At 31.8% G+C, this 24880-nt stretch overlaps 1 protein-coding gene across 1 annotated transcript; it reads right to left on the minus strand.

Moving 5' to 3' along the window:
• Nucleotides 1-297: 297 nt before the first annotated feature.
• Nucleotides 298-24872, minus strand: LOC139501575 (cleavage stimulation factor subunit 1-like). Its single transcript, XM_071290692.1, has 13 exons — nt 24693-24872; nt 15539-15666; nt 14881-14958; nt 13892-13984; nt 13049-13089; nt 12083-12205; nt 11092-11214; nt 8959-9034; nt 7046-7125; nt 5363-5518; nt 3417-3561; nt 2491-2571; nt 298-918 (listed from the first exon to the last, which is right to left on the minus strand). Exons 1-13 carry the CDS (start codon nt 24752-24754, stop codon nt 806-808), a joined length of 1299 nt encoding a protein of 432 aa, XP_071146793.1. The 5' UTR covers nt 24755-24872; the 3' UTR covers nt 298-805.
• Nucleotides 24873-24880: the final 8 nt, after the last annotated feature.

Genomic DNA, 24880 nt, shown 5'->3' on the forward strand with positions numbered 1-24880 from the left:
TACAAATAACATGCATGTATTAAACTACCATATTTATTCTCCTTTATTTCTTCAGAAATCTGCGAACCATACATGAAATTCTTTTTTGTAAGTGCAGTAGTCTTGGTCGTTATTCTGACGACCATTGTCATTACAGTAACCAAGTGCCGGCAGTGGTGTTCTGGTACGTTTGAATAATCATAATAAAGTCAGTTTTCGTATAGAAGTTCTTTGTATGTGGTTATGTTTAATCACATAATTTTTTGTGTGTAAATGATAAGTGGCTTTAACAAAACCTTGTGAATTAATAAGTGTAAATGTTTGTACAGTTTTTATTTAGCCATCTACAAGACATTAAACTATCCAAATATACAATTTTACCATTGAAATATGATTTACATATATGTAGATTCAGTAATACACCATGGTAGAATTGGTAACCCAAATCAAAGGTGTTGCACTTTTCTTAAATACTCCAGATGTAACTAAAATCCTCAAAGCTGCGACCTTATAGTTCAAATTTAAGGACTTCATCACATGTTTAAAATGATAAAAGAGATACAAAAGATGAAATATTATAAAATTTGTTATTCCCCAAAATAATTTCACCATCTTTAAAATCATAACATTAACAGATCTAAGGTAATGGAAAATAGACAAAACAAATTCTTTCTTGTAAACTTGTAAAACAAAAAAAATTGCCAACTAATGGAGGTGCTGCACTTATATTATTATGTACATGTATGTTGATAACCAGATGTGCACAATTATGATTATCATTCATTCACATAAAAAAATAACAATTGAAGAAAAAACCTATAATCTATCAGTCTGAATCAGCTTTTCTGTACCAGAATCTAGCTCTGAAATCCTCACTACATGTGATGAAGGCTGGTCCTGTTGGAGAATGAGCAATGTATCTTACTGCACCGTTATGCCCTGTAATATAATATATCATTTATGTTAGATGTTTTTTTCTCTAATTTTCAAGCTATTTTCACATTTATGATCTGTGTGGGAAAAGTCTTCCTAGATCTGTGTGAAAAAAACTATTTCTCAGCCCTAGAGAAATCTTTGTTCTCGGCAAACGATTGGTCAAAATTCAATTATGATGTCAAATTTTATTGATTTATCCAGAAATTCCTTTTATGACTTCATAAAACTAGAGGCTCTTAAGAGCCTGTGTCGCTCACCGTGGTCTATGTTCATATTAAACAAAGGACACAGATGGATTAATGACAAAAATTGTGTTTTGGTGATGGTGATGTGTTTGAAGTTCTTACTTTACTGAAAGTTCTTGCTGCTTACAATTATCTCGATCTATAATGAACTTTCCCCATTAGTAACAGAGGAAATTGTTTTGTAAAAATTTACAAAAATTTACCAAATTAATGAAAATTGTTAAAAATTGACTATAAAGGGCAATAACTCCTTAAGGGATCAACTGACAATTTGGGTCATCTTGACTTATTTGTAGATCTTACTTTGAAGAACATTATTGCTGTTTACAGTTTATCTCTATCTATAATAGTATTCAAGATAATAACCCAAAACGACAAAATTTCTTTAAAATTACCAATTCAGGGGCAGCAACCCAATAACTAGTTATCCAATTCATCTGAAAATTTCAGGGCAGATAGATATTGACTTGATAATCAATTGTACTTCAGTCAGATTTGCTCTAAATGCTTTGGTTTCAGAGTTATAAGCCAAAATCTACATTCTACCCCATATGTTCTATTTTTAGTCATGGTGGCCATCTTGGTTGGTTAGCCGGGTCATCAGACACAATTTTCCAAACTAGATACCCCAATGATGATTGTGGCCATATTTTGTTAAATTTTGCCCAGTAGTTTCAGAGGAGAAGATTTTGGTAAAAGTTATTGACGATGGACGACAGACTCCGGACGACGCCAGACGCCAAGTGATGAGAAAAGCTCACTTGGCCCTTTGGGCCAGGAGAGCTAAAAAGATGTGGTATGAGTGCCAATGAGACAATTCTCCATCCAAGTAACAATTTGTAGAAGTAAATCATTATAGGTCAAGGTACGGCCTTCAACACAGAGCCTTTGCTCACACAGTAAGTCTCATATTTTAAATTTTGAAATCAAACAGTTTTGAGTGGAGACTTGATGCAGTGGTGGAATCAGTATTTGCTTTTCTAATTTCCACGACATGCGAACAATTCAACATTTAAAATGCAGTTGTCAAGTAATTTTACATAATCGTTTAAATTTTCATCGGCATGTACTTATTGTAAATTTTAAATGCTTTCCTGATTAGTTTAGTGATAACTTGTCATTTTAAATTTACAATCAAATTATGATGATTGGAAATTAAATTTTTTTCAATGAAAATCTGTAATTGTAATCTGATTTTCAAGTAATCTGTTATATCAAGCACTTTTACATTACAATTATGGAATAATGATACAAACTGTCTGTTTAATATAATTTGTAGATAACTAAGATTAAACATGGAGCTTTTAAATATTGTATTTTTTGTTCATACCTAATGCTAACAGTCTTTGTCTTTCAGCGTTTCTAGAATCCCAGCAACACAAACTTGTGGTCTTTTCATCAGGGAATAAAACTGAAAAAAATATCAATACCCTTTACAATAACACACTAAATATAAGTAAACCTTTTACAGAAAGAAGAAGTAGGTTAGATAAGGTCCTAACATGGCCCCATTTCTAGCCATACTTTCAAATAAGGATTAATTGACCAATTTCACAACAAATCATAGCTAAAAAAATTACACACCATTCAATAATTAAATTTTCTTGAAGCAATTACAGAACTATTGATTTGACAAATGCGAAGTAAATCTTTTATTCTGGCAAAATTCCTAATAACATTAAAGTATGAATTGAGTTTTACAACATCCTATAAACTCATGTCATATACTGTTGTGAAGTTAACCAGAAATAGATTTCTTGTCAGTCTAAATTATCATCTGTTTTTGATTGTGATGATTACAGTATCACAAACGATATTGTATCTTTTTTCTGAGATAAAGCCAAACTACAATACCAGTTTTATTTCTCAACTTCAAATTTTATCCATGTTCTAAAAACTGATAAAAAGTTTATGCCATACAGGGCAATTTTTCAAAATCTCCATGGGGAATTTTAAGCACAAAAGGACCTAGTTTATAACTATATATGCCATTTGTGTACTTAATTAGAATTTCTATGGTTAACAATGAGTGTACATGTGGTTTTGTACTCTGTTTAATGCCTTTTTAAAAGTATTTAATATAAATAGTTATTACTATTGTAATGGTCAGGTCAATACCTCTCATATAGGGTAAGGTGGTCTTACATATCTATTTTCTATGCCAGGTAACTCATTTAACAGCACATTTTACTGTTGAAAAACGTAAACGAACAGATTTGTCAGGATTGAAAATTGAAATAAAAAGCTATGACATACTGTAATCCTCTGTATGGTTAAATACAGCCTGTGTTCTGTGTTCCTGTTTCCCTGTGGCCCCCGCTCCTGTGTACATAATCAGACATCTATTGGTAGACAGTTCCCATAACTTAACCAGAGAATCCTTCCCACTAGATAACACATACTGAAATATATAAACACATATTAAACAATTGAAACTGCAAGCTACTGCTTACTGATGATACCCCCACCCAAAAACTTGACTGTAAACAGGAAGTTGTTGAGTGATGAATCTGAAAACACATCACTGACAGATGGATGCATGGCTGGACAGAGGTAAAACAGTATACCCCCTTTTAAGGCCTTTTTTAAAGCAAGGAAACACATGTTGAAAAATATAATAACATACTGAAATATAAAAACAAATTAAAATACATAAATTATAAATACAAACTGAAATATATAAATACAAACTACAATACATGTATATAAATAAAAACTGAAATATATAACTACAAACTGAAAGAAATATTTAAATACAAACTGAAAGAAATATTTAAATACAAACTGAAATACTTAAATACAAACTGAAATATATAAATACAAACTGAAATATTTAAATACAAACTGAAATATATAAATACAAACTTAAATATTTAAATACAAACTGAAATATATAAATACAAACCTAAATATTTAAATACAAACTAAAATATATTAAAATATATACACTCATGGGACAAAAGTGAGTGCTCACTGTCCTATTATTTCAACTAAAATCGATATTTTTCAGAAAAATATTACCAAGTAACTGTATTACTATTAGAGCATTCGCATTAATCAAGTATTTGCTGGCGTATCCGTATCGACTTATCGTTTAACACGTATATGAGGAAAGGATAAATTCAGTCAAGTTGGTCCCGATGAAAATATTTTATACTGCATTTAATTTTAATTGAGATCAGGGTAAAATCATTATTGTAAACAAATCTGTTCGATACGTGTACGTCGATCCGTGCACGTATCCTGATACGTGAATAATGCAAATGCTCTATTAGGGATATTTATAATATAAGTATCAAAAGATGAGATATGTCTGAAGTTTTATTGTTTATTTGGCCATAATTTTCGTGATTTTTGTTTTCATCATCTGATCACAAATGCAAATTTTCACGATTTAATTTGGTTAGAATGATAGCAAACTTTTCAAGAAATATTTTATATAATAAAACTTCAGACATTTCTACATCTTTTGATATCTATTTGATAAAAATCGTTCAGACAGTTACTTGGTAATATTTTTTTGAAAAATATCGATTTTAGTTGAAATGATAGGACTATTTTTGACTGGGAACTCACTTTTGTCCAATAACTGTATATATATACTGAATTATATAATTAGTGAGGAATAAAGATACATGTTTTTAAATAATTTAATTTAAAACATTAAGAGTAGAAACAAAAGGTTTTGTCAACCTGAATTAGTTGTCTTATGGTACATGGACAAAGGGAGATAACTAAGACAAAATTTATCTCATATCATTGACATATGAATTTAGCTCTGACATCTTTTTTATGTTCCTGCTGAGAAAAGTAAGTCCAGCTGTTGATATTATAAGAAATATTAAAAGTGTTATTTTCATTTTCAGTTATTAAGATCAGTTATTTGTTAACTTAACAATGACAATGAATTTAAAAATGGGTAATTAATCATTTTTTTAGAATTTATGTTATATTGACCCATGATTTTCTTCGACTAGTTTGAAAGCTGTTCAATTTGAAAAAGAAGATTTGTTTATACATTCTATTCATTTGGTTCAAAGATAACAGTGGCGGGTTTTTAGCTGACGAGCAAAGTGTCTGAGAACATGAAGATTAATTAAGCCAGAGCCCTTAAAATTAAATTTAAGAGTACTTTTCCATTTTTTGAAAACATTATTGAACAAACTTAATTGCCATCATGTGCCTTTGTAAATATACCGTACCTTTCCATTTCTTGAGAACATAACTGAACACACTTCGTTGCCATCATGTGCCTTTGTAAATGTATTAATGACCACATTTCCTACGCCATCCCAAACTTTTATATCTCCATCTTTAGAAGAGGTCACATACATGTTAGCATTTGGACTCCATTTTGCCTGAAAAGATAATACAGAGATAAAAAGACAGCATCATATAACATGCAAAGTAAGAAGGACAGACAGAGGTAAAACAGTATACCCCCCTTTTTTAAAGCGGGGGTATAAAAAGACAGCATCATATAACATGCAAAGTAAGGCCATAGAATTGATTTTTTTCTGAATACATTTTTTGTACAATACTGTTGATTCATTAATATTTGTTGTATACCAATTTTCATGGATTTCATGTGTGCAGGGAAAACATGAATTTCAATGTACAAGAACTGAAAATTTCCTAAAGGATTATATGCAGACTTTGCCAAAACCACTAAATTCAGACTTTGCCAAAACCACTTAATTAAATCTCCATGAAAATGCAAGTTTTCCTCAGTCCACGAAAATTGGTACCCATGAAAATAAATGATATAAACATTTATAGTAATTTTAGTACAAACTATACATCAGCAGGACATGATCCTGTAATACAAAGAGCGTAACTATTAAAAACCGGTATTACATGTAAAATAAATGATCATGAAACAAATAGAAGTTCAAATGAAGCTTGATAATGTAAAACTAATTCTTTGATGAAAGAACAGCAAATAATCATATACCCCTTAAAATTACCAGTGTTACGCTTGATATTTTCAATCTTAATACTGTGGCGAATAAAAATATGGGCAGATATTTCAGTAAGGATTTTATACAGAGCTGATAACAGTAATTGTACTGTTTGTGTATATTTCAGGTCTGGAGACTGTGTCAATGATTGTTGCACATTTTGTCAATCTTGGACCCTTTCAAGCTTACGTTTACTTTTCTACATTGGCTAGAGGTATAGGGGAGGGTTGAGATCTCACAAACATGTTTAACCCCGCCGCATTTTTGCCCCTGTCCCAAGTCAGGAGCTTCTGGCCTTTGTTAGTCTTGTATTATTTTAATTTTAGTTTCTTGTGTACAATTTGGAAATTAGTATGGCGTTCATTATCACTGAACTAGTATAAATTTGTTTAGGGGCCAGTTGAAGGACGCCTCCGGGTGCGGGAATTTCTCGCTACATTGAAGACCTGTTGGTGACCTTCTGCTGTTGTTTTTTTCTATGGTCGGGTTGTTGTCTCTTTGGCACATTCCCCATTTCCATTCTCAATTTTATTACTATTCAGTTTTGGTTTTGCCTAATGTAAGGGACTGTGGGTGACATATAGCTGCCAACATCCACAAACTTTGGTTTCTTTTGGATCTTTGTCTCATTTGCAATCAAACCACATTTCTTTATTTTTACAAACTATACCTTTGAAGAAAAACACCAATTGATTAGGGCTTTTCCAGAATTAATTGTATAGGGGGTCAGAAGGCACTTTTACTAAAATTTGATTGGTGGTGGCTATATTGTTTGAACATTTTAAGGAAATGTCTAATTAAAAATGTATGCATATTGGGGTGAAACAAAAAGTGCCTTCTGACCCCCCATACATTTATTTTTTTAACAGCCCTTATTTACATCTCTAATTATAAATTCTTAAATTCCTTATGGACCAAACTTACACATGTAATTGGTCCTTTGTGTTGATGACTGGGATCTCTGGCTACGAAACATTGGAATGTGTTCACATCGTAAAGTCGTACTGAAAGGACAAAAGTAAATTGTTATTTTCATTACATTCATGTAGTACTTGGTCAAAATGGCCCAACTGTGACTATTAGAATCAATATGAACCCAGTGACATAAAAAAATGACTCTTTATGTTAATCTGAATAAAAAGTACATATTTAGCAATAATTAAATGAAACTACAATATTTCTTTACTATTTTGTGTAAAATGAGTCTAAAGAATCATATTCCCCTATATTCAGGGCTCACATAACTTCAGAATTATAGGGAGAAGTGACTTCTCTTTTTGAAACTGATAGGTAGAAGTGGTCAGATTTGAAAGAGAAGTGCTCATTCGTGCGGTGTGCTACAATGTTTGGATTTTACTATAGTATAAAGGGTCATATGTAAATAATGTTCTTTTTATATTGTTCTTTTCATATCTGAGTATACAATTAAAGTAACATTTCAAATTAAAAGTTGTTTAAGTTTTACTAAGGTTCTTGTGAGAAACTACCAACTTAATATCTAGCACTAAACAAATATTTTATTATTTTAAAAAAGTTAAAGAAATTATAATATATCAATTACAATTTCATTAAACATGTTAAAAACTATCTTGTGTATGAAATTTAGTGTTTCTTATCAAAAGATATACAAAGATAAGCTGGGCCATAATATATTGATATTAGTATAATAGTCTCAGAGTTAAGCAACTTTCATCATGATTTTGAAACAATCCATATAAATTATAGGGAATTGTATACACCAATCAATTAGATGTAACCAAAAGTCTGTTAATGCGTGTGGAATGTGTAATTTTTCCTTTTGGGATCAATATTCTTCTGTCAGCTGTTCCATCCATGCGTCCATAGTAATTATTGTAAAAATACGGATTTCGGTCATAGCTGGTTCGGTTCCAATTCGTAGTTTAGAAAACGGTCAATGGCGGACGAATGCAAGAAAATTTACAAAAATAAACGATGTTTGACAGGTTATTTGGAAAGGAACATAATGTTTTTATTGCAATAAATGGATTAAACATTTACTGGAGGCAACTTTTATCACGTTTAAATGAAGTAACAAACTTATTTTGCAGCCGAAAGTTAGGTTGATGTAAGTTTTCGAGTCACAAGCACCAGAACTTGCGGAAGTGCACGAAGTGATAAAAAGTTGTACTTATACATTAAGTAACCTGCTACACACTGCAAAGACAATGCTTCAACCTCTTTTCGTAAGAAAATGAATCATTTCTGTCGGAATTTCTTCAAATATGAATAAAAAATTGATGTTTCATCAACTTGGTAAAAATTGACAATGCCCGATGACGGAAGCAACTGAAAGCGAGTATGGTAAACAACAGGGCGACTTGTTTACGCTTTTGGGGGTCGGGGAAAGCAAAGTGACGGCCAGGAAAGTGACTTCTTTGCCCAAGTCGCCTGGTAGCGTGAGCCCTGATATTGTACAGTATCATCAATTTCTTGAAGTATTGGCCCGCCCAGTGATATCATTTGGAGGAGAGCCAAATATCTTACGTCAGATGTTGAGCGCCCACTAGGATATAGTTCCCTGAATGATAAAATGATATTGGTTGGAGGAGAGCCAAATAACTTACATGTTGGATGCTGAGTGCCCAATAAGATAAATTCCCCTGAAGGATGAAATGATATTGGTTGGAGGAGAGCCTAATAACTTACATGTTGGATGCTGAGTGCCAACTATAATATAGTCCCCTGAAGGATGAAATGATATTTGTTGGAGGAGAGCCAAAAAACTTACATGTTCACATCAGATGTTGAGTATCCATGAAGATATAGTCTGCTGAAGGATGAAATGATATTTGTTTGAGGAGAGCCAAATTACTTACATGTTGGATGCTGAGTGCCCACTAAGATATAGTCCCCTGAAGGATGAAATGATATACAACGTACTTCTGTTGCTTCCTGAAAAATAAATTCAATAAATATTCAAACTAGTTAGGATATAACCATTGGTCATTACATACCTGCCAAGTTTTGAAAGTGCCCATGGGGGTTTTAGTGCGCGACAACAATTTCAAAGGTTACAATTCTTTGCGATGACTATTTTGCATGTGCTGTTTTGTGGTCTAGAAAAAGTGTCATATTTGTAAGATGAGCTTACATGCCTTTTTCTAAAGTTTATTTGCATGATTCTAGTTATTATATATCAGTAGAAAAGATGAACATGTAGCTGCAAGACCAGGAATTAATTTCATGTGTAAGGATATTAAATAATTGTTGACTTTTCCAATTTAAAATTATGCACAAAGATAGACCTTTATCAGGTTGGGAACAACACCTAGGGGTATCCCCTCAATGTAAGGACATTAAAAACCACTTTTTAAGTAAAAATGAGCACATTTTCTGAGTGATATTCATATTATTTGAAGTAACTTTTCCCAAAGAATTATACATCTTATGATCTATCTGGTATAATATGGTCAACACATGTCCAAGTATTATGGTATGTTCATGGCCTAATATATCATGTATATCTTCTTTATTTTTCAAAATAATTGGACCCTACATTTAGAAAAGTAGTTCTAAATATAATGTCAGAATTTCCCATTTTTAAGTTAAATAAAAATCTACATTTTTCATTTTTATTTTTCACAGAAGTAAAATGACCCCTTGAATAAGGGAAGTCCCTCATTTAAGGGATTCCTCAGGTGGTTTTTTTGTTTTTTCCATGTGAAAAATAAAGAATAGTACATTAAATGATTTGGTATTTTAATTGAATACATATCATTTGTTACAGCAAGTGAAATATCAATAAATTAGTGAATAAACTACTATTTATTGTCTTTATGGTAGTACTGCATCATTGAAGTTTGTCAATCAACCATGCTTTTATTCTTATTCTGTGTAAGAACCTCCTTGCAGGTGAAAAACCATTTGCCATGTTTACGATTTTAAAAAACAGAGGAAATCAACACAAGTTCAAAATCTAGGATGTTAGAATTATCTTGATAGAAAACGTTTTTGATTGGCTGATTAATTTGTCATGAGAAACAGAGAATTTGATTGGCTGAACACGAATGTCTTCCTTGGACACAGTTCAAAATCGGGAACCATCATATTTTTCGTGTAGATTTTCACAAAATCGTGTTTTAGAGGGTTTTTCACAATCACTATCGTGCAATCGTGACAAAGGGTCAAAATCGTGTAATACACGCCTAAATCGTGAAAGTTGGCAGGTATGCATTATCAATCCTTCCTTTTCTTATTTTCATAGCATAACTGTCATAAAAACTAACTCTTCATAAATGGAGTGAAGCAAAAATCAAATCTGGTGCAATTGGAATTTATTCAAAATCTTAAGAAAATTATTCATTGAAATCTTGGAACTTTTAACACCTTATAATATTTTTCATTTAATTATTGGAAAATAATCTCTGACTTCATCAATTTTGGTAAAAACTACAAAATTCACAACACAAAACTGTGTATGTAATTTACCAGAGACATTTTTTGTTATATATTACAGTTAATATATATGTGGAGAAAAGTTAAACAACCATTCTATTTATTACTCCTTGTTTATTGTTAGTACAGAAATTTCTACGGAATAAAACAATTACTGTCTTTTGATGAGGTAAGTATGCGGTTTTATTGACTTTTGAAAAAATGATATTCACTGAGGCCGATGGCCGAAGTGAATATCAGTTTTTCAAAAGTCAATTAAACCCCATATTTACCGAAACAAAAGACAGTAATTGTTTTATTCCATATTCCGGGAGAAGGAAATGTATTTAATGACAAACATATACCAAAACAAATTGCACATGAAGCATTTTACCATAACGTTGCATGTAAAAGCGTGTGACGTTTAGCGCGGTGAATAACACTTTCTCAGGTGAATATGCTTTTTTATTCAAAATCCAATTCATATAGAGAAACCTACTAAAATAATACCAATATGGAATAAACAACATTTATTAATATTTGAACAATGTTATTGACCTCAATTTCTTACAAACCTGTATACTTTTGTATGCCTTTTTTACAGATGGTTTGGAGTATTCAAAGAACCTAATGCTGAAATCTTTGCCTGCTGATGCTAAAATCTGATGCTGAGGGTGAAAGTCTAATGTTGTCACTTCCTGAAAAAATAAATCAGCAACATGAATATTTATAATTCAGCTTTTTGTTCAATGTCATTTTTGATTGATAGTTGTTTTAAATGTTGGTCTTTTCATTATTTATTTTGGTCAATTTATAGTTTTGTTACCATGGTTTCATAGAAAAAACAATACTACAAAAATAACTTTAAACAAGTTAGAAAAATATTTCTCTCATTGTTAAAGGGGTTATGGTGACCTAGAATTGCTAACTTCTCCATCCTTTTTAATAAATAGATGAAGAGTTGTCTAATTGGTTATCATACCACATACAGTCTGTGCCAAAAACTTTTTCATCTACTAGTCCGGACACTAAATATCAAAACTTGTCCCTATACATGCTATATGACTCTATCAAATTTTGAAAATTTTCACTAGTCCGAATCAATATTTACTAGTCTGGGGAATTGGACTAGTGGCTAACCGTGCAGACTGCACATATTCATATTTTTACAAGATGGCATCTATTAAATGAAATACTTCAAAATGACATCAGTTGGCTAATATAGAACATGGATCTAAAAATTGTGCAACAAATGTGTGTAAGATATAACTGAGAAATGTGTTCACCACACCTTCTATTTGTTTATAGTTTTTTTACTATTACAAGTCCAAAAATCTGAGAAAATAATAATAATAAAAAATGTCAATTCCCATGAAAAAAACATTGCAATGCATGTATGTAGAAGGAAAAATTGAGCTCACACAAATTATACAATCATGGCAATGAAAAACTATAGCCTATAGGGATACAAATCTTTAACAAAAGGCATGAATAAGATACTTTTGTCCAGAAAAGATCCTCAAATGCACAAAATGTACAGAGTTATTTCCATTTAAAAGTACTAACATCTGCATGATCATAAAGAGTTCTGATGACTGGGTGATTCTCCATAGCTTGTTGTGGTGTTTCCATGGCAATGATTTCTGCTGGTGTGGCACTTTTTGACAACATTCTTTCTACATCTAAAATCTGAAAAATAACAACAGAGTTTTCCTATTGCTTTGATCTCCAGCCTTTCAGTTTTAATATTATTTTTTCTTCATACAAAGGGTAAAGTGGTCTAAATTATTCCTCTATGGTAATAACAAGCCTGTCAGCACTAAGGTTGTGAGTTCAAACCTTGCATGGTTGTGACAGGTGACTCTTATTTTAATTAACACATTTTTGTAACAATGATTGCCAGTTTTTCTGCCGAAGTTCAGTGGTTTGAACTTCCTTAACCTATAAAACCTGCATGGAACAGCCAAGTGTGCTGAAAGTGGCATTAAACACCAACACCAACAATCAATTAATCAATTAATGTTTATTTTAAGATCTATAATCATTGAAAACCCCATTTAAGTTCTAAACAAAGGCAAAACATCCTTATTTATTTTCAGAATTTACTCAAACCTAATCTTCAACATACCAATGCAATTTAGAAAAAAAAATATTGGAAAACTACTGTTTGGGATTATCTGATTTTAATTAGTTCAAATGTCATTTATGAGGAGACTGGTAGTCATACTACATAATATCATTTCACATGTTTAAGAGGTTGGTCTAATAAACCACAAATCATGATGAGGACTTCAACATTAATTTGACATATGATTGATAAAACATTTCTGTAGTTAGATTTACCTTAACGAATATTTAATGTGGATTTATTTAAGTTCCTGGGTATGAATTTTCATGGATTTAAATGTTTTGAATATTGAATTTTCATGGTTTATAGAAAATGTGAACATATATCTAAAAAATCTAAGAATAATAATGAGTCAACAGTATTATGTGGCACAGAATTTACATGATATATGATGGAGACTTTACCTTGATAGATGCATCCTCTGATCCTGTTGCAATTAATTTCCCTGAAAAAATCAAAATGTTACTGTCAATGAAATCGCCGTTTCAGAATCTAATGCATTCTAAGTAATATTTTCAAAAGCATACACTAAGACGTTATGAATGGTTTAAAATGTTCTAAACAATATAAAGTCAACCAATGGCGTGACATTATTTTAATTTTGATGTACTAACTGTAATAATAAACAATGAGATTACCCATAGTCCTTTAGATTCTGAAAAGGCAGTTTTGATAAGACATAATTTTAGTTTGAGTTATCTCCCTTGGTCACCATATCGTTGAGGAAGGATAAATGGTTGATTTGGTTAAAAGACAAAACCAAACTGAAACATGGGGTATAAATCTGATTAAATTTTCTAACTATATTATAGTGTAAATCATGAAATTGAATTGATCAGAAAATAACTACTGTGGATTCATTTATTTTCGTGGGTAACAATTTTCGTGGATTGCTGAAAACTTGCATATTCGTGGATATTTGATTTGGTGGTTTTACCAATCTCTGTATAAAAAGTTTAAAATATGTTATTCATTGAACATTTGAATTTGTGGTTCACATGTACCCACGTAACCCATTGGGTATCCTACGAAAAATAAAGAATCCACAATATTTTTGAAGTCAAGCGGTCAGTTAGATCCTCTTTTAACTGATTATATGTATGAGTTTTGCTCTTTGCTGAAGGATGTACACATACACTGCTGTATAACTGTTTTAATCCACATCATTTTGGTCTGTGTTGGATACTTGTCTCATACCACATCTCCTTATTTTCACACAAAGAAGTTTTACATTTATATAAACATACCACTAGGATGAAAAGCTGCTGCCCGACATGGTCCTTTGTGTGCAGTTACATAACAAGTTTCATAGAGAGCTGCCTCTGGTGAGATTGTCTGAACTGTAAAACAAATTAAACAAAATGAAATATAAAAAAATAATGAAGTTTGTACATGCATAAAATATAAAAGTTTCATACCTTGATTTTTTTATGTTTGTGCCATTAAACATTTGTATTGAGGTTTTCAAAAATAACAGGGATTTCATTATCTTTCATGTGACCAGTGTTCTCCCCAGGGCCTTTTAGCATCAGGGTCATGTGATGCTACCTGAATTGATTTTTTTACAGATGTGATGCTATAATTTTTAGAAGCAAGATGGTATTTCAAATTTCCCTGTTTACCATGATGCTAAATTAAATTTCTAGGGAGAACACTGAACTGTCTATTGGTAATTTCCCCGTTTGTAGGTGGTACTTCCACATGTTCCATGAATACCTTATTCCGCTAACAGATTTAACCAGGCCACATTCTGTATGTATGTGTCTGTCCCAAATCGAGAGCCTGTAATTCAGTGATTGTCGTATATTTTATGTGTTTTATATTTCTTTTTCATTCATTTTTTGTACATAAATAAGAATGTTATTTTTCTTGTTTGAATTATTTCACATTAGCATTTCTGGGACTTTTATAGCTGACTATGTGGTATGAACTTTGCTCATTGTCGAAGGCTATAGCTGTTAATTTCTGTACCATTTGGTCTCTTGAGGAGAGTTGTCTCATTGGCAATACTACCAAATCTTCTTTTTTTTATCATATAAAAATTTCCTTCATTTACATTTGCTGTTATTAAGTATGAAAATTTACATTAGATTTTCATCTAAGAAAATGTTCCTTTTAAACAACCCTCAATAAACAAACAAGCACCATCAGTTCTAATATTAATGATACTATATTTTTTTGGCAATTGGTGAGAAACCCCAACCCCCAATGCACATGATAAAGGAAGTTATCCTACCATCTGTAGTAAACTCCAGATCAATACCAGTTCCTGGGATGGTACTTTCTGTAGTATTTTGTTTGGTGCCAGTGATTTCTGAAAATATTAAAACAAACATATAAGACATCAAATCTATGCAGTCACATAAGTTTCATAGAAAGCTGCCTCTGGTGAGATTGTCTCAACTTTTTGATTCAATTCCATTTCAATTCTTCACAATACTAAGTAAATAATGTTACTTACTCAAACAGAACAGGTGTGCAATGGTGAATGTACACATATAATAAGGGTAACTTTTTGGCCCTTAAAATTTGTGAATCAAAATTTATTACAGATAACATTCTTTAGATGTTAAAAAACATCAATATATAGATACAGGAAGATGTGGTATGAGTGCCAATGAGAAAACTCTCCATCCATGTTACAATTTATAAAAGTAAACCATTATACGTCAAGGTACGGCCTTCCACATGAAGCCTTGTCTCACACCAAACAGTAAGCTACATGTATAAAGGGCCCCAAAAATAACTAGTGTGAAACCATTGGAACGGGAAAACCAACAGTCTAATCTATCAACTTTAAAGCCAAATCCCATCTTGTACACAACAACAGATCCAAGAAGTCAAAATTAGAGCCTTTTAACAATGTTTAAAGATTTAGATTTTAATTACATTACCTTCTTCCACATCTAGTCCATATTTGACAACTGTGAAGAGTCTGTCTGATGGGGGACAAGCTGGATGAGCCTTTACAAGGTTAGATAATGTCACAGCTAACTGTTGATGTCCGTCATAGAATAACTGACTGAAATTATAAAATTTATATTTAGTTTACAGATCTTTGTTTACATGGTCTACATTATGTACATTTCATATATATATGGGCAGGAATTCGCTAGTGAAATTTTAGGGTCAATATTGTTTATCCAATTAAAAAATAAAGAAATCATGCAAATATGGAGAATAAACATTGTTTAAATATCAAAGTGGGTTAGTCTTTATTGCAAAATGCAAAAAAAATGGATCCAATTCAAAAAATCAACAAAAAATCAGCACTTGTTATGTGCTGGTAGTTGAAAACTGTAGACAAAAAGTGTGACATTTCTGCAGTGGCAAAACCCCTAGTCATATTTAGAATATGCCTGAAGAATTGTTCTACTATAATAGTTGAAAATCAACTGCAAAATGATCCGTCTATCATTTAGAAACCCCATTTTGTACAGAATCCGATTATTGCTGCAAATAAAATACGTTTGAAAATGGACAAGTGCATGTAACTTTTCCCGTCAACAAATGTTACATGCACCTTTTCATTAGCTGATTAGCTTTGGAAACAAGTTATTGGTCCAGCATGGCAAATTTTGAAAGGTGTCAACAATGGGTACAATTTGGATTTCATGATTTTTATCAATCAACTGAAGTTTAAAAAATATAGAAGGTAAGAAAATTTATTTCATTTTCGTGTCAATACTGCCCAATAATACTCATCTTTTTATAACAGTTGTATACTTTATATAGTAAGCATTACCATAATTATTTTTTTCACATTTCAACCCACTGACAATTACATTAAAATGTGGCTTTGTCATCTTTCACACTAGGCATCTACCAGTGATCAAGCAGATGATAAGAGAGTGGGACCAGGTTAATTTGACCTCACAATGAAGTGTTACATGCACTTTCTGTGTAAATAAGGTTCTTTGATAATGATGTGTGACTTGCTTTGCAATTTTGTCAAAAAATTTAAGTTTATCTTGTATTTAAACAGGTTTGACCCTACGATATTCATTTTATTGCTGGAGAGATTTCTGTACATAACATTGACACGAAAATATTTACCAAGGAAAGGTGTCTATGATACATGCAAAAGCTTTTTTTTGTACGGTTTGCCTTATCAATCTAATTTTTTACATGAAAAACCACAGATTAATTGCCAATTTGATTAACTAGTACTTGTATTCATTCTCAGCATTATAAAGATAACTAGCCACTTAATTTGAAAACATAAAATGTAACATTGACACCAGAATAAAAACAATATTACTTTATTACACTTATAGCATATTTGGCCAGTGCATAATATTAAATCAAATGTAAATTTATGCTGAATTCTTAACAGAGAAGTTGTTGATCTTTCTTGATTTCTAGACTTTACAATATTTACTTAAGGCATGTAACATTGACACATCTTCTGCGTCCAGGTTACATGCTACAACCTAATAAATGTGCATACAATTATTCAATCAATAAAACCTTGTTGAAATTTAAATTTGCTTCATTAAAATGATATTAAAGAAATAAATGAGTTTTAATTATTTGTGTTTATTTTTTTCCTGATTGACTAGCAATTTTTCCTCATCATTTGTTGGTGTTCCTGTCAATGTTACATACATAACCCAGAGTTATAATGTTTTAAAAGCATTGATTTCCAAACCTCTGTTATGAGCTTTAAAATGAGTTTATCTGAGTTTATAAATTACTAACATCTGAAATATTGTCATCACACAATTTCTTTGATGCTCCTATGATAACTTTATGAGTAACATGGACTACGATTTTTGTATCAGGTCTTTTTTGTGTTACATGAGAAGATTTTACTGTGTTGAAATCAACAGTTAATCTAATTTTTAATATTCAAAGTTATTATTATACCTATTTTAAAAAATAATTTATAAAGTAAACCCAAATTAACTTTTTTTTCATTAAGAAATTGTGTATGTAACATTGACAGAGTCTATTATTTAGACTTTTACATGTTCAGGCCAGTGTTACATGCGTAAACAAAACTTACTGCCATATGGAGCTATTATTTTATTTTTATTTTACAAAATTAAAGCGTTTTCAAGTTTTCCTGTTTAATTTGTCTTTTAACACTAGTTAGTAACATTGACAACAATATTTTGTGTCAAGATTTTTTTATGTTACATGCAAAGGTATTACTTCCTTAAAGTCAGACATTTATATAACATTTTATAACCTAAATGATTAATTAGATATTACTGGGTAGCAATTATATTATTTCTCCAAAGTTGACTATTAAGCACACCACTTTCATCTTCTGTCTTCATGTATGTAACATTGACATACAACCTTTTACTTTTCTGTCAATGTTACACGCATGAACAGAACTGATAAGATTTACTTACTCCTTTGCTCTATAAAGAGATTATTGATAATTTAACTTATTTTACCACCATCAAACTTCATCTTTATTTCTAAATATAGATATTCTTTTTAGAAGTGTATTTTCTTCATTGACAACAAAATTGGTGTCAGTCTTAAAAATTTACATGCAATTTTTAATTAAAAAAATCTACAGGCAATATAAACCTAAGAAAGAAAAAGATGATCAGCAATACATGTAATGAAGAAAACTCTCAGAAAGATGCTGCAAAAAGATACTGTCCCTGTCAACCAGTCAGATGGTGATGTCCCTGGCAGCCAGACAGATGGTGATGTCCTTGTAAGCCTGGAAGATGGTGATGTACATATCAGTCAATCAGTTAGTTGGTGATGTTCCTGTCAATCAGTCAGTCTGTGATGTTCTTGTAAGCCAGTCAGAGGGTAATGTCCCTGTCAGCCAACAGATGGTGATGTCCTAGTCAGCCTGGCAGATGGTGATGTTCATATTAGTCTGTCAGTTGGTGATGTTCCTGTCATTCAGTCATTTGTGATGTTCCTGTCAGCCAGCCAGATGGTGATGTCCCTGTCAGCCAGTCAGATGGTGATGTCCCTGTCAGTCAGTCAGATGGTGATATCCCTTTCAGCCTGTCAGATGGTGATAACCCTATCAGCCTAGCAGATGATGATGTCTGTGTTAGCCAGTCTGATAAGGTCCCTATTAGTGAGTCGGGTGGTGACAGTCCTTTCAGCCAGTCAGATAGTAGTTCTGTGTCAGAAAACCAGATGATGGTGACTGTGTATGCAGACATACTAGTGATCTCCAATTTGACCATTCTACAGCAGTGTAGAAGATAGTTATTTCAAAATCTTGTTTATTTAGATCCCTTTTCATTCACCAGTCAACACATGTATCATGTGTATTTACTGATGCTCATTATAGAAATCATGAGGAATTCAATTTGTAACATTTTTTTTTTTAATTGTTATGCCAATAATTGACATTCCAGAATATATTTTGCATTATAAGAGATTCAGGCTCCTTCTGATTTCAAAATAATAATAATAAACTCATCATGGATACCAGAATTGAAATTTTGTAGGCCAGAAACGCTTTTCATTTACAAAAGACTATTCAGTGACGCTAATGAAACAAAAAAGTAATAGAAGGCCAAATAAAGTTGAAACAGGACTATGGTCTAATGGGTGTTGGTTTTCTCTTCTGAATTGTTTTACACTGGTCATTATGGGGCCCTTTAAATTGTGGCTTCCTGTAGTTTAGGTAACAAGTTTTCAAGATGAAATGGCATTGAAAAATTGAAACAAGATATTTGAGAGTTTCTATATTATTGTAAATTTTATAATCTATGCATGGATTTTGGTTCTGATTGAGGGTAGATTAATTGTTGTTTTGTTTTTTTCTTTTTTCATATAGATAGTTGAAGATGTTGGAGACAGAAAACAAGAAACAAGAAACTTGTTTTGAATGTTTGAAATAAAATTTATTGTTTAAACCTTAAAAAGTTATTATAAATGTAAGATTAACCAGCAGAAATAAAACGAGATATAGGGTAATATGTCTATCAGACAACAACCTCAAAGATGAAACCCAAATTGTTCTTTATAGAAGTTATGTAAACGATTGAAAATAAGATTCTCAATAAATGCAGCTGTATCAACCTCTCGTAGATTTGTCCATATTTTGTCTTGGTTTTTCATACTATTAGTTTTAAGTGTAACTGTGTCACATGAATGAGGGATACATGTAATCATTTTGTGCCCTTACTTTGTCAGTATTAGTTGTTGAGTGAGAAACTTTGTGGATGCTGATGGTTGTGTGGTTGTCTTCTTATCAATCTCATCCCTGTGCATAAAAAAACCGGGTTGCTTACTTACTGATATAAAAATGTTTCATGTTGTGGAAATTTTGGATGACTCCTTCATCAATTGATCTATCTTTGGTCTTAATTTTATCTCTCTGGTTATTTTGACATTTGAATATCTTTTAATTTAGCCTTCCATAGTGTACCACCATGAACAAACATAACTACTGGTATAGTTAAAAAAAAATATGTCTGCTGTCTGAAATTTAGGTGAATGGTTTTGGTATTAACCACTATTCAAATAATATCATATATGAGAAATGTGGCAGTATAATTGTATAATTTACATTCAGATGGTTGTTTGGAGGCTTTTTATATCTTTTAAGGTCAATTCTGGCATGGTTCATTATTCATATTTTTTGTGTCCACGTTACATGCAACATTTAAGTCACTATTTTATGACAGAAATGAGATAATTGCAAAAATATTAATACAATTTTTTAATGTGAGGGTAACACAATGAAAAAGAGCCTTTACATGTTCAGAAAGAAAATGATTCTTACTGTATTTATCTCTTAAACATTGCATGTAACATTGACATAAAAGTAGAGGAAACTTGTTTTCACAAAATTTCTGAAAGAAATGAAAATATACATTTTAGAGTTTTGATGATAGACAATGTTTTGTGATCAATATATATGATGTTGAATGTTGAATAAATTAAGGAATCATTAATCTCAATTTGGAAAAAGTGTCCATGTTACATGCTCCAAATTCATTATTTGCTTTGGTTCCAAACTGACGCAAGTTTAAAAATGATTTTTTTGGTTACAAATAGAAGGACACCATTTGTAGCAATAATTTGTAAAAAATTTAGAAGCTTATAATGATTTTTATTTTTTTCTTACAATGTCACACTAAAGTAGCATTAGCGAATTCCTGCCCATATACATGATATATTTTTATTTTATACTCAGTCAGTTAGAAACCACTGTGGCAAAAATAAAAGCAAAATATGATAAACCCGTACATTTGAATATCACGGTAGCAAAACACATGAATTTGTTGTGATAGTTTTCACAGGAAAATGTTGCCGTCAAATCATTATAGTTCGCTTGGACATGTTGGATGTAAACTTTAAATGTAAGTATTTACATATCATCGTGTTCACACAAAGGACCCCCCTCATGATGACCTACCCATATGCATATCTTATTTGTAAATATTTTGATGCATAGAAAGTTATATTTCACTGTTGGTTTCATAGAGAACATTCACAAAATAATGTAGACTGCTGAGGATTGTTTGGGATTATGTATAAGATATGACCGTAAAATCACTGTAAATTCACTTGTGTGTCTTATTTTCTATAATTGTATAAATAAACCAATTGTTCAGACGTTTCGGCCATTGGCCTTCTTCAGTTATTTATTATTCCTCTAAACTACATGGCTGACATTTCTTTTTTCAAACATTGAAAAGATGTTATAGATAAATGTCCTTGGAAACATCATGACGTCATAATACTCTAACGTCATAATAACATGACGTCACAATACTTTTGTATGAATGAAAGTTAAATTATATAAGTTTTGATCAATTAAAGTCATTCCTTTTTAACGTTAATTCCAAATGGTCTAATTGTATTTAATTTTTGCATCCATTGTGCCTCAATATATCTCCTGTAATTTGCGGATTTATCGTAAATCTGTTGCAGAACCTGAACTGTGATGTCCTCTTTACAATGATCCTCTTGGTTAAAATGTTCTGCCACAGCTGTATCTCTATCATGTCTGATATCTGCTAGATGCTCTTTTATTCTTTCGTTGAGTGATCTTTCTGTTTCTCCAACATAGACATAGTGGTTACATTTTTCACAGTGAAGTCCATAAATAAGGTTCACCAGTTGACATCCATGAATGTTCTTTTTGAGGTTGAATGTTTTATCTCCGAGTATAATTTTTTCTTCATGTCTTTCAATATCGCAAACTTCACATTCTTCTTTACATGTTTTGTTGCTGTTGTAGTTAGTACATATTTTGGTGATCTTATTTAGTTTTCCATGTACAATTATGTCTGCTAAGTTTCTATCTCTTCGATAAGCTACTAGTGGTGGTTCTGGAAATATTTCTTTCATCAAGTTACAGTTATGTAAAATATTAATTCTTTTTTTCACAATGTCATGAATATCAAGTAGTAAATCAGTAAAGGTTACAACAAGAGGTATGCGTTCTGATGTTTTTTTAATTTTATTTTTTCTCTGTAATAACTCTTTTCTATTTAAGTCATCTGCTCTTTTTAGTTGGTTTTCAATAAATTTTCCATTATAGCCTCTTTTTCGCAGTTGTAATTTTAGTTCTTGTCTATGTTTTTGATAGTCATCTTCATTTTCACAAATTCTTCTTAATCGTAATGCTAAACCATAAGGAATTGCCTTTTTTACATTTTTTGGATGGCATGATTTGCTGTGAACATATATATGTTTATCAGTTGGCTTTGTATAAAGGTCTGTTGTTAATTTACTATTTTTTATTTTCACAAGTGTATCTAAGAATTCAATCTGATTGCTGTTGTACCTAAGTTCCACCTTTATTTTGTCATTTATTGAGTTTGCAAAGTCCATAAATTCTTTGAGTTTTTGTTCGCCATGAGTCCAAATTCCAAAACCATCATCAATGAAGCGTTTATAAAATAATGGTTTCTCTTTGAATTTTTCCAGTGCTTTGTCCCATTGTCGCATATAAGTACAAGCAATGATTGTCTTATTTTCACCAATCATGCCAATAGGATACAGAAACTTACACAAATTTACTCAATAATTCATGAAAACTAGCGTCAATGTATATTTTAACATTATTGCGAGGCAGAAAGATACATAAATTAACAAAGGTTTTTGAGTTTGTAATTTTAGCAGTACAGTTTGGAAGATTTTTTGTAGATTATACTCACACTGCTTAATCTAAATCTTGAAAGGGGGGATATCCCAGGCTTAAAAACATAAAATCTTAAAAATTTAAATCCTAACATCCGGAAATTCGAAAAAAGAATTCCTGATTCCTGAAAAAAATCAATCCTTAAATACACCTGATCCTGACGTTCCGTAAAAGGTCCTGCTGCTCCCTCTCAATCTTGGGATATAAAGGCAGCATTCTATTAACCAATTCAGCCAGACAGTTCTTCTATATCTATAGATATCTTAGTCCTTTTTAAGGGCAGCCCATTCAAAAATAGCTCAGTCCCAATTACTGTATTCGGCCACAAGTCACTACAACAATACACCTTATCGCTAATCCCAGCTGACCCGGCCGCTTGAACTTTTGACCCATACAACAATCACTTTTCCATTGTGGCGTCAGATATTTTGTTTTGTGACGTCAAATTTTTACGGGAACCTGTGTAATATCCAGTAATGGTGGACAAATAGCGATAAGGTGTATGTATACACCTTACCGATAATTGTCCGCCATTACTGGAAATCACACAGGTTCCAGAGTTCGCGAAAAAGGTCAGTCCTCAGGATTTTACCCCCAAAATTTTGCGTGGGACTGACACAATTTTAGTATTTTTCAATAGAATCAATCAGTCAGGGGTGCTACATGTACAGGGGCGGATGCAGGAATTTTCGAAAGGGGGGGTGCTAACCCAGGGCACCCAGGGCAAAGGGGGGGTGCAAAACATATGATATTTCCCGATACAAATGCATTGATCGGCAAAAATAAAGGGGGGGTGCGCACCCCCGGAACCCCCCCCCCCCCCTGGATCCACAACTGATGTACTTAAACAAGTGATTTCATTATCACCTATTTCAATGATTTGATAAATTCAGTTATCACCTATTTAAGTGATTTTGGTGTTTCCTTTGATCTTCAAATGCTAATTTCATTGAATTTTCACAAACTTTTGTATAATTTTCCTACATAGATCAATTATCCCTTTATCTATGGATATTAACTTCACCAGTGCGCTTGAGCAGTAAGTTAGTGCGCTAAAGCATTTTAAAGTACCCTTGGGAATTGTTCTGTGATCAAATATTCATTAACTACTCTGACTATCAGACAAAGGTCAACAATATTACATGTAGGTAACCTGATTGGTTTTCTTTAGAGTTAGAATGATATACATGTACTTCAAGGTTATGTCCTGATCTACAAATTATTCCAGAAAATGCATATTTTAAATAAATTGTAAAAACTGACAGGCTTATCAAGCAAAAGACAATTTCTAGATGTACATAGTTGTTTTTTCAATGGAATTCTTTTCTTTTTACCAAAAAAAAAATAAAGCTTGTGAGAAAAATATCAAGAAAAAGTTATAAACACTTATTGAAGTGATCTTCTCAAATTACTTGTTTCAGTGATTTTAAAAAGTCTGTGTTTATTTATAGATTTTTTTTTAATATTTCACAGTCAAAATCACTTGAAGAAGTGATTCTGAAATCACTTGTTTAAGTAGTACCCCTGACTGTTAATAGTGAGAACCAGTGGATTTTCTTCAAGGACCACCAGGGGAAAAAAGATTTCGCAAACTCTGAGGTTCCTGTAAAGTTTTAACGTCATAATACAAACTATCTGATGACACAATGGAAAAGTGATTGTTGTATGACATCGATAGTTGTAGCGGGACAGATTGTTTGGTCAGCCGGGAATAGCGATATAATTTTTATATGTATGTAGCTGAACTGTTTTAAAACCTTTTTTTAATGACATATGATTTAAATTGACAATATGGGGTAAAGGATGTGTGCATGATAAAATGTATAAACCTCACACAAATGTGTGCATGTTACTGATGTGCCATAGATCAACGTAAATTATCTAGGGCCAGGCTTAGCAAAACTTCAGCTTTTCAAAAATCATTATTTGGAATTTCTGAACAGAAGCATTTTTACCTGATCATAAGTCTGTACATAAGCTCTCGTTGCTTTATTTCTGCATAACCTCCTCCAGTCATTGTGTTAGCTTCTATTTAGATAATTTGTCAGGAAGAACGCACAAAACCGGCAAAACTTACAAAATGTACAACGTGCGTATTGTTTATACTCTCTATACTTTTCTTCATGAACTATGATAAAACTAA

Source organism: Mytilus edulis, chromosome 13 (assembly GCF_963676685.1).
Source record: "Mytilus edulis chromosome 13, xbMytEdul2.2, whole genome shotgun sequence".
NCBI classification, from domain to species: Eukaryota; Metazoa; Mollusca; class Bivalvia; order Mytilida; family Mytilidae; genus Mytilus; species Mytilus edulis.

What these genes read in the sequence shown, in the direction of transcription:
- LOC139501575 (XM_071290692.1), bottom strand. Translation starts at nt 24,754, where the DNA reads ATGACTGGAGGAGGTTATGCAGAAATAAAGCAACGAGAGCTTATGTAC. An exon ending in TGGACTAGATGTGGAAGAAG is followed by an intron (nt 14,959 to 15,538) that starts GTAATGTAATTA and finishes TAATATTTTCAG; the next exon opens with AAATCACTGGCACCAAACAA. An exon ending in GGGCACTCAGCATCCAACAT is followed by an intron (nt 7,126 to 8,958) that starts GTAAGTAATTTG and finishes TTGTCCTTTCAG; the next exon opens with TACGACTTTACGATGTGAAC.